The sequence below is a fragment of the Platichthys flesus genome, chromosome 18 (genome assembly GCF_949316205.1).
Source record: "Platichthys flesus chromosome 18, fPlaFle2.1, whole genome shotgun sequence".
Taxonomy (NCBI): Eukaryota; Metazoa; Chordata; class Actinopteri; order Pleuronectiformes; family Pleuronectidae; genus Platichthys; species Platichthys flesus.
In genome coordinates this window covers 5,339,854-5,351,393 of record NC_084962.1, presented here as the reverse complement: position 1 = coordinate 5,351,393, position 11,540 = coordinate 5,339,854, and the positions used below count along the sequence as shown (strand labels likewise).

The following is an 11,540-nucleotide window of genomic DNA, read 5'->3' as shown; positions in this document are numbered from 1 at the left end:
AAATCCTGAGACAGAATGAAGAAAGAAGGATCAGGGGAATCATTGACGTACACTTGTCTCTCAAGTAACTGAGAGGTGCTCACATTCAACTGTGTCGTATAAATGTATAAAACTCATTGATAAGTCAAGGTTAAATAATATTGCTCAGATTAGATTATGTTGCCAGATTATGATGAAAAGGAAACTAATATCAAATACAATAAATAATTACAGGTAAATGACTGAATTCCGGGGAAATTATTCTGGACGTGATATCCGTCTTTACAAAATGAAATAAGACTAAATTAATCTATTCTATGTTTATATGTATGCACTGTACAATAAATATAAAAAGAGCAGTTGAATCTTGATGTCGTCGGGGGTGTACCTTCTCCATGATCCTGTCGATCTGGCGGTTCTGGGTGTCGATCTCGTTGCCCATGTCCAGGGCCATGTGGCGCAGGTTACCGATGATGCCGCCCACCTGCTCCAGGTTCTCGTCCATCTCATTTTCCCGGGCATCTTCTGTTACCCTAAACAAACACAGTCCCGGTTAGAGGTTATGTCTGCATAAACACCAGGTCACATACACGCCACATATTTAAACATCGACCAGGTTCAGAAAGGTGCTGGCTGCTTCCTCTGTGACCTTCTCATCCATATTCCATCCAGATTTCGCCTCTGATCCTCGGAGGAGCAGAGCCTGACCTCAGACCAGGCATCTGGACAGAAGCAGATCCCTCTGCACAGCAGTTTACATTGTGTTTTTCGGCTGAGTTCTCTAATAATACTTACTTTAACATGGATTTTTACAACAAGGATTGTGGTGATTAAGTCAATTTACCATTTGAAATAACTGATATAGGCTTAAACTGTAAGAATATGTAATGGGAAACACCCATGAACTGCAGTGACACCACAGTATTTACAATGAGACCCAATACTGATCAATTTACAGCCATATGGGCCTCAAACACCATTTTGTTTACAGTGGAGAGGATGTAGACTGAGATAAGAATCAATCTCTTATTCATTAGATTCATTACTTCACTGATCTGCCACGACTAGTGTCTGAATAAATAATGTAAACTATGATATCTGTTGTATGTATATGAAAGACAGACTTATATAATATGTATTTTTGGTTAGCCAAAACATTAGAAAGTGAGGTTAGATGAACTGCAGCTGGAGCTGAGCTTGTTGAAAATTTTCGTTGAATCAAATCATCCAATCCACATCTCACCACAGTGACACGTGTGCTGAGAGGAATCAGTGATGGAGAAATAATCTCTTCACCTCCTCCTTTCCACTTAACTGCAGCTTCCTCCTGTGTCCTGTACTCATTCGCACGGCCGTTCTGACCTGCAGAGGCCGTTTAGTGACTACAACACACCTACCCATTGTTTCTTATGCTCACAGTCCTTTGGCAAAAAGTAGTTCTGAGCAGTAGCTTGTAGGTAGTGCCTCATTGAAAATGCATATCAATCAGTTTAAATAGGCAGTGACAGTGATGTGGTATTGAACTTCCATTACACCTCATCGACAGGAGGCAAAGCTGTTGGTGGGCTCGGCTATGATGCTAACATGCTAACATGTTATTATTGAGTGGGTGTGATGTTAAACATGTCTACCATCTAGGTTTAACATTGTAGCTTGCTAACATTTGGTAATTTGAACTTAATCCATCAACCTGAGGATGTCACTATGTGAGTCATGAGTTTGATAATTAAAATATTTTAGGGTTAAATTACTCCATGAATTTATCTATTAACTTGTTCTTGAAAGAAAATACATATACTGTCCTTCACAACCTTGTGGAGTTTTATATGGTGCAAAGTTGATGGTATAATGTCATTGGTTCACTATGATGTATTCCAACAGTCTTTCGAACATCATATTGCAGATCTGATTTCTCACATCATGGACTCGGGACAATTCCGAACATCCCTCAGGATAAATATTTGTGAGTAATACAACAAAACAGCACAACACTGAGGGACTTTGGGTTCAGTAACACCCATGCTAATATGAAAACATCAGACATAGAAGTCCTGTGCTATTTATTTTTTAAAATAAAAATCAGAAAACATCTAAAGAACGTGTAATGGTACTAATTATACATGTGAGTCAAACAGTGTAGTGTGTACATTTTGCTGCTATTACAATGACCCTAAAATCAAAATTCCGAGGGACAACAAGTTTACAGTTTATCCTAAATAATTCAGGTCTCACCCTGTCTCACTGTAACAGGACTATTTTGTCGGAGGTACAGTAAACAAATGAGCAAGAACACTACGACGCAAAGTAAATCCTGATAACGCTGTGTATTCCCTGTAGATTCGGGAGGAACACCCTGGCTAGTCATGTGATATGATCATGTAATCTGAGACTGGGAATGTGATGTGTGCACTTGAGGAAACTGCTCTTGCATTACAGAAGATACAAGGATATACAATTGTTTTCCTGCTGTTCGCCCCCTGATAAATAATAATAAAGCTCACTGGTGTGTACTGTTTGGGTAATACAAGTGAAAAGTGTTGTTGTTTGTTTGAAAGTTGTGATTTTATTAGGAGTTGTTCTGCCTATACATTTTCCTCATCCTGTCGTATTGGTCCAGTTTTGTTTGTTTTGAAGTATCCACTTAAATCGTCAGTCTTACCTGCGGATGAAGCCTCCGCTGATCGCCATCTGTTCACGCTCGTCCACCACGCGGGCGGGCTGGCTGGCCACAACTCCGTCCTGGTTGTTCCCCCAGGCCTTACTGGCTCCACTCTTCATCCTGGCCACCGGCAGCGATAGGGAGGATGAGGAGGGACAGTTACTCAACTGTTGGACTGATCATTTTACCTCAATAACCAGGCTGGCTTCCCATTAGTCTAATATCTACAGGGAAAGCCTTGGATTTGAGGTAATGCAGCAGCATGTCATTATGTAGCGGGATTGATCAGCTGACACAGAGGAGTTATTTGATTTCATGCATTCAGCACAGAAATATATGGTGGGGACTAGACTAAGTCAAGCAAAGCATAGCAGGCATGGACTGGTTGGTATATTGGGTTGGATACGGGCTCATTCTGTAGTTACACAATAATTATGTGTGTGATGTTATATTTTATATAACATACTTGCTCAGAATCAGGCAAGCCTGGTATGCCAAGTCACATATATGTGTTCTCTATAATCTAAGCATGCATTTCAGTAGCTGCACCATTTAGGATCCTATTGTTTAAAAAAAAAAAAAAAATTGTAATCATCCCCCCCGTCACTGCTGTAATGTTGCAAGGATAAGCCCCACCCCAGCTCCCACAGTTAAATGTCCCAGTGTGACAGAAAACAGAGAAGAGATGAGCTTTTGGCAGACACACAACATAGAGTGTACAGGACTGTTACATTGTTGGGGGGGGACGACGACGATTAATGTGGAGAACAAACTGCGAAACGACTTAAGGGAACAAAATAAAACAAGGAACTGGAGGGAGTCAACAGAGAGTAACGCCATTATTAACTATTCCTACACCCAGTGACCTGTGTCCCCCCCCCCCCCCCCCGACATCCTGCCCTCATTCTGCTGTTTTGACACGTCACTGCTTTTCTTCCAGGTTTTGGGCCACTGGACAAGCTGCGATGTCGGGCAGCAGCTAGGCAGAGGCCTAGAACCTGCTTCTGTTTCAAGAGCAGAAAAGGTGGACAAATACAGCTGCGCTAACACAACACGCCACCACAGCTCGGCCGCTCGGCTTTGTTAACAATCTGATTCTGCATCTGTTTTGGCACAGAGTTGGGACAGAGGGGAAGATTCAACAATTAGGGATACATTTTTATTTCTTCCGTCGCTATCTCCAGAATTTAAGGCACTTTCTGAGGCAGGACAATCACATATCTGTGAATGTTTTTATTTAATCAGATTCTGTAATTTCTTTTGCAGTGTCAGTTGCTGAGTTTGGTCTAACCTTGGAGTGCTGCTTCGATGTATTCAAGCTGTATCAGGGATGGCGATGGCTCAGCCTCCTACACTGCTTTTATTAATAGAAATGGACTGAGGCAAGGGTTCACTGAGTTCCCTGTCCCTGCTGACAAACACCACTGTGGTAAACACACATGCTACCCTTGCCTGAGTCCTTCCGCTTTCTACCTTCCTTGTTTTTCATTTTTTTTCTTCCTGTTATAGCTAATCTGTGACCGTTTCATTTCCCCTCATCTCACTTTCCGTTCATTTGATATCCAGTTTGTTCTCCTTTGCCGTTTGCTTCCCTACAGTCTCAGAATGGACATAATGCACTTCCCTAATCACTTTTGCTGCGATTGAACTGAGATGATCTGATTAGATGCCACGAGTACTGCAGATCCCGTCGTAAAACTCGTTCTATCTAATCCATTCCCTGAGTGACCTGTGTGTTGAGCTATCTACCAATCAGAACCCACTCAGTGGCCCGCAGACAGCGACAATCAGAAGGCATTAAGCCCCGAATAACCGAACAGTCAGCTAATTCTGATAGACAGCCTGCACGCTGCAGGGATTAAAGGAATATAGCAGCATGCATGATGGAATAAAGTCTCACTTTCTGAGAGGCGTGAGGAAATATGTCTCTTTTCTCAACTCCGGCCGCATTCTATGTGTTCATCCAGTTTGCGTTGACTTCCCAGCAGGCTGTCATGCCTCTATCTGAAACGCTGACCTACATGTAAGCGAGTTCCCTGCAGGAGAGGGAGCTCAGCAAACAGCGAAGCCGAACAACCAGTGCAGGATGAAGTTATAGCCCAGCGCTCTGCAGGAGAGACGGCACTGCAGACAAACTGCAGCAGAACCGGGGGGGGGGGGCGAAAATGTCCTACTGCGCATGTGCTCTAACCCAGTTTCAGCAAAGCGCATCACTCCTGCTTTTCCGTTTGACGTGTCATTGTTTTCACACAGTTTTCTCTTCTCTCTTCCTTTTTTTTCTTTCTCATGCAAGGGCCACAATTGACAATTTTGTTTGCTTTAATATTTTGGCAATTTTAGCCACTAAAACCTTGGCTAAATATATCTGTTTAAACTCAATCGCTTTTCTTCTTTTATCAACATGATTTCTCATTGGAAAAGACAAGGCCTTTGTGCAGCTCGTGGTAAATAAAACATTTGTTCATCATCAACATCATCAACATCATCATTCCATTGTTAATATTAGCATCAGAAACTTAGCATCTCCACGGGTAGCATTGCTGTTATGAGTTGCATCGTCATGCATGCATGAGCATTCAAAGGGACATGCTCGCCAGTCATTCCATGTCATTGGCACTCTGCGGTTCAGAGATGGTGGTGGGGGGAGAGGGGGGTTAACAGCGAGGTCTCATTTCCTGCGAGAAGGGTGAGGATCTACTGGATGTTAAAGCGGTGCGGTGGTGGTAGAGATCATGCAGATGAGGAGAAGTGTCAAACAGTCCTGGACCAGGCTGACCAAAGACATTTTGGAACAAAGATCACTGAATAACCAGACAGGGTCAGGACATAAAATGATCTGAGTGCCGAGGTGCCTCGGGAGCCGCAGCCCTGCTCTTTTGGAAGAATCTAATCTGTTGGGAAGGCCAACAGCGGAAGTGATGTCGTTGTAGAAGTACCCATTGTCCCATCACTCTGCATTCATACTAAAAAACTCTTCAGAAGGAATCAAATGTTACAAGCGGGACTTCTACAATGACTACACCTGCATGTATATGACTCCCATTATAAAGGCGTTTGGAGAAGTGGAAGCTTAGAGAATAGGGCACTTGGAGAAGGGCACTTGGCAGAAGGGCGTTAAGAGAGGCACTTCTTGATGAGCCATGGCCTTTGCTGAGTGGAGGAGAGCTTATGTGGAGGACTGGACTTTTTGAGCTTGGGTTTATAGGATTTGGGTCTCGCCGGTCTATTTGCACATTGCACAAAGGCAGCGAGAAAGAAATATACAAGTTCGGGAAGAGTGTGTGTGGGATTTGGAAGCATCAACATTACTTCTCGGAGGACCATCAGGTAGCGATGGCTCTGACTGGATGGACTACGGCATGGTCGCTATGAACTATGGGATACTGTTTCTCAGAAGGCCAATCCAGTGGAGAGTCTCTGTCAGAACCCAAGGCTACTGCATTAGCAACCAGATATCTTCAGTGTGTGTGTCTGCGTGTACTGTGCAGTTGAATTTAAGTCAAGTCAAGTTAACTGAAATTAAAAATATTCTTTGCTTAGTTCCTAGGTCTTTTGGGCTTTGGGTAGTTTTTGGGTCACATTTGTAACCATCAAAACAAAAGATAGTTTATTATAAAAGTTTGAGTTTGATAAGAAGGAAAGTTTGATTGATTCTACTGCCTTGATACGTCTACATTAGTCTCAGGGGGCATTCATTTTTGGCACTCCATATACTATGTAACTGTGAGGATGCAAGTTAGTGGCTCTGTATTTTACTTGCGTATTTTACTCTACACAGTACATCGTACTATCTTTCTAATCACAGAGTAGTGTATGGAGTATGGATGATTAATCACTGCCACTTTTGACAGTCAGGTTATTGACAATCATCACGTTTGGATCCATAAAAGAATGAGACATCTAACGTTAATCTGTTGGAAATTAATATTAACGCTAACAGGTTATTTTGCCAGCTTCCACTTTGCTAGTAGTTAAGGATCCATCTTAATGCTGAATGTTTTAGGGACACACTCATACCTCTTTTATACCAATATTAACAGGTATACGCAGGCTGTCATATCCGATATCATGAACGTCCTGATAAACTGATCATCTCTTACTGCTCGTCTCGACAAATAAGGGGGCGTTCAACAGTGTCTCTCATTTCAGAGAAGGAGCCGATTATAAAATGTGTTTAATTCAGTCATTTGACTAAAGGGGCTTTAGATTGTCAATAGACAACACTGCAGGCTTGTTAATTAAGAAGCGCAGAAAAATATGTCCTGTATCATTGTCCCTTTGTTTTTAGTGCACTATAAGGTCAACAGCCTGTCTTCTGGCAAAGTAAGTCCTTTGGTGTTTGATAAACACGGCAATGGGAAACATTCAGCCTGAAACCTACGTTGTTCTGAGAAACAGAAAATAATGTACAGTGTCATTGTTCTTGTCCTGACATGGAAAGTGAAAATTATTCAAATTTCAGTTCAACTTTAGGTATCCTATGCATGTGTGTGTGTGTGTGTGTGTGTGTGTGTGTGTGTGTGTGTGTGTGTATGAGAGAGAGAGAAAGTGTATCATATCCTCCTATGTCCACCTCTTACAGCTGTAAATGGGCGGGAGTCAGTATCTATTTGGAGCTGGAGCAGAGCCGACTATTGTCTAATGGCAACCGTGATGTCACTTCTACCTCTGTTATTTTTCAATCTCTTAGGTATTGAGTCTTATTCTTTTGAATGGCAGGCAGGCAGGCAGGCAAGCAGCACCTACTTGTTACATGGACAGGAGCAAAGACCACAGAATTTCCCTAGATCGTTCAAATTCTTTTCTGCATCCTTCATGTCCTTATTGATTTGGTCCATTCCCTCCTCGATGCGCTCCAGTTGCTCTGATTAAACACAAGTCATTTATCCCCCACAGAACGAAGCACGAGAAGAGAGAGGGAGGGAGAGGAGAGGAAGAGAGAGATAAAGAGAAGACAAAGGAGATAAGACAACAACTTCAGACACTCACTGTGACAAAAGAAAGTAAAACCAAAAAAAAGAGGAAAACTGGACGCCACCACATATGTTCAGAACCTTGAGGCACGTTGTCAGTACCTACTTGTGACATGGACATATGAAAAGCCCACAGCATTTCCCTAAATCTTTTAAATTTTTCTCGGCTTCCTTCATGTCTTGGTTGATATGGTTCATGCCATCTTCAACACGATCGAGTTGCTCTGGTCAGGACAAAGGGATGACAGTAGTGGAATGAATTTCATTGACTGATTGACAGAAATATGAGTTATTATGAGCAGTAATTGAGTCGTGTGTGTGTGTGTTTGTACCCTGGTGTGTGTCACGGTAAGAGAGAAGACCGATCTGTGTTTCTACTGAATGCATTGATTTGGTGGCATACAGTAAAATAAAAAATTTTGCATTCACTGATTTTTTTTTAGGCCAGACAATGTAATATATAGCACAACAAATAAAATAATGACAGTGAATATAATTTCTCAGTTTAAGTGTTTGAAAGTTATAATCTTTAAATATTAACTTTAAAGAATAGTTTTGTATTTTTGTAAAGATCAGAATTTGTTTTCCTAGCTAGACAGTAAGATAAACATGTGAGTAGCACTCATTTCTGTAGCCTACGCTTAATAAGAAGGAAGAGCCAGCTGTCAAATAGCTTAGCTTAGCATAAAACTACAAACAGGAGGGAAGAGCTAGCCTGTCCCCAAAAAAATCGAATTGGTCCCTGAGGTTTGCGGTTTCCAGTTTCCTGTTTGGAAAGATCCTACATCTGCCATTATCCGAAGGTAATAGGATCCGCCTTCTATTGCCAGCTCATGGAGTGGGAATAGAGTAAACATAACACTACATTTACAGAACAAAGATGGACGTTTCTCCAGTCTTTATGCTAAGTTTGCTATTTGCTTCATGGTTTTAGAATCTTATCTAATATCCCTGCTTGGCAAAAAAGGAAATATGGGAATTTCTTAAAATGCCTTACTTTTCCTGCTCCCTATTCCTGTGTCAATTTGCAGTCCGAGAACCTAGCAACTGTGCTCTTTATTCAACCAATATGTATATTTCAAAATTCCATCAGACCAAAGCAAAGAAAACTCCCTTGGGAGCTGTTTACTTGCGCTGTGCATTATTACCTGACAGGTCTGTTTTTTCCACGGTTGATTTTTTTCACTGTCTCTTGATCTACAATCAAATTGTCATGATTAGGATGCTGAGATAAACTTGTTCCTTTTTTTTGCTGTGAGGAAATCCAACTAAAAAAGAACGTGCTCTTGCCACCTTATGTGAAAACAATGACAATATACCAACAGCTTTACATTGTCGAGTAATGTTACGTCTGCTTTCTTCTGACTGAGCCCTCGCTGCTATGGATCAAGGCCTGGTGCTGGACTGTATCATCATTATGGGACACATTAATAGGCTGCATAAGATTTCACAGATATCGGTTGTGGTGTTTGACATTGTCTTATGTTGCTGCCACAATCAAGAGAATAAGAGTGGTGTGTGTAACTACAAACTGCCCGTGTTGCTTTGTCTGGTTTTGCATATGGTCAAGGAGATGGAACGGAATTTAAGTATGACTGAATTCTGGTTTATGAGCGTCAGGGCCTTGGTCAGGCTGGTGTGGTGGATGGTGGGTTGGTGACGGCTCCACAGCACAGAGGATTTACATCCTGATTAAAGGAAATACAGTGCAGGCAGAGTGTGAAAGGGTGAGGCACAGTTAAATATGGATCGAGAAACTAGTCCAGATTTGTAAAATCCCCGATTGGCATGCATTTTATGTAAATATATTCAACTAAGAAAGGATCCACGATGAGTGAAGTGGGCTAAGGGCACTCGGCACGCTGCACTCATTATTTGATTAAGAAAACATGTTCAGCGGCGATAAGTTTACACTTGATTTCACCTGAAGTAAACATTCACACTCGTCAATAACTGTTTCCAGCATCAAGTGCTACACAGCTACATATATTTTGGCCTGCACTAAAGTCAATAACACAGGGTCAGAGGTCAGCTCAGGCTTTTAGCCTCCTCTGTGTGTAGTGAGCCGTTTCAATTGGTTTCTGAGTAGGGATCCTGTGGCTGAAGAAGAGCGCTGGGGACAAAGAATAAGGACGAGTGGATAAAGGGATGGTCAGAGGATGGCAGAGCTCTCATCCCCCTGAGTGAACAACCATGTTGGTACAATTATGGTTCCCTTCTACAGGATTGGTGAAGTCCCCAATATATTCATTACCAGCTTTAATAGTATTAATATTACCTGCTTGATGTTCCACATTATAAAACTTTTAAGTCCAGGTGGGTTCTGGGTTTGTTTGCTCATTAACAAAACTGCATGTAACCAGGGATTGTACAAAGTGGTATGAACTGACAGAGAAGTGAATATTTTTGTCTTTACCAGCTAAATCGATCGTTTTTTTTAAATCCACCTCTGGTATTTGTAGATCAGAGTGACAGCAGTGTGGCAGGGTCCGCTCAGCTCTTCTCTGGCCTGTTTAAAACCTGCTGGCCAAATTGTAATTGTTTATCATCTGGCCTGTGCCATAAAATGGAGCCTGTTAAGACTCATTCACTGTTTATGCTGTGGTAAAATCTAAAATGTCCAATTTAATCGCTTTCACGTCCCGACATTTTTCCTCAGCAATTTCGGAGAAGGTTACAGCACCAACAGATCTCAGAGCAGCTGATCAACACCCTGCCACCAGCTGTCACAGGGACAAACATGTTAGCCCAACTGGATTACGCAAGAGAAATCAGTTTTCTTGCTTTTGAGCTGTCGGGTTTTGGCACTGCGGTGGCTTGCATTAAATATTCCTCACTGGATCTGTTCATGTTTTGGCACTTTCAATATTTTCTATTCAAAGTCTTTTGTTTGGTAATGACACTAAACAGGCCGCTGGCAAATCAAACGCAGTTAGGCAAATCAAAAAAAGACAACACAAAGTTAGCCAAAGGAAACAACGGTTAAAGGTGAAACTGAAAGAAAGTTAAACTGGTCCCCTTGAGTAATTAAATGTGTTAAAACCCAAATCAGAAATTATTACTTTAAATTAATGAAAAATCAGGAAAAAATGAATTAGTTTGGCAATGCATTTAAATGAAAACAATTAAGCAACTGCATATGAAGCAAATTCATTCATTCATTCATGTTTGTTACCATTAACTTAACAGCAATATTTCTATCTATATATCATGGTGTCACTTGTGGTTCTGCTAGAATGTGAATAGCATTTAACGTGTTTTTTACATATAGAATCATGATACCAACTTTATTTAATGTGAATAGCTCCTTATTAATACCTATGTGTTGTAACTAAACTCGCCATCCCTCCTCTTGCAGACTTACCTCCCTGCTCGTCCAACATAACCAAAGTCCTGATGCCGGCATCTTTGCTCTACTCCCCAGGGACAGGCAGGTGTGAAGGAGGGGCGCAGGGAGGGAGGGGAAACAAAATGAGAGAGAGGTCAGTAATGAGGCCAAAACAGCCGAGGGAATCAGCGGCTGCTGCTGGCAAATATGTGCTGTCAACTGAAACAATTCAGAATGAAGGTAGAGAATTATGAAACATGAAAACCCACAGTTTTTTGGAAAACATCTGATTCCTTATGAATCCTCTTTGAGAATCGCTCACAAGATGAAGGCCTAACAGCATCTGATTACACATCCTGACGCTCTGTGGTCCCTGTGTTGACATCCCCATCCTCCTGGACAAACATATTTGAATATTTTTGCTCCCCCAACATCAGCAAATAAGCTTGTATTGATTAGAAGGAGCAAAGGTCATTTATCTATAACAGCTTACCACGAAACATGGAAACACCCCCAAGAGAGTAACAATAGAAATGCTGACAGTAAAGAAGGGTTCTTATTATAGCGACGACCCCGCGATTGAATTTCTGTAATTACGCAA

At 41.6% G+C, this 11,540-nt stretch overlaps 1 protein-coding gene across 2 annotated transcripts in view; it reads right to left on the bottom strand.

Moving 5' to 3' along the window:
• snap25a (synaptosome associated protein 25a) overlaps nucleotides 1-11,540 on the bottom strand; it is a 33,863-nt gene that overhangs the window by 2,625 nt on the left and 19,698 nt on the right. Inside the window, exons 4-7 of one of the 2 annotated variants that reach the window (XM_062411863.1) lie at nucleotides 10,976-11,024; nucleotides 7,718-7,835; nucleotides 2,639-2,758; nucleotides 368-512 (exon numbers count right to left, since the gene is read on the bottom strand). In XM_062411863.1, coding sequence (XP_062267847.1) covers nucleotides 368-512; nucleotides 2,639-2,758; nucleotides 7,718-7,835; nucleotides 10,976-11,024 — 432 coding nt within the window. Of the gene's footprint in view, nucleotides 1-367; nucleotides 513-2,638; nucleotides 2,759-7,384; nucleotides 7,503-7,717; nucleotides 7,836-10,975; nucleotides 11,025-11,540 lie in introns of both variants that reach the window. The other variant, XM_062411862.1, reaches the window with a different exon arrangement.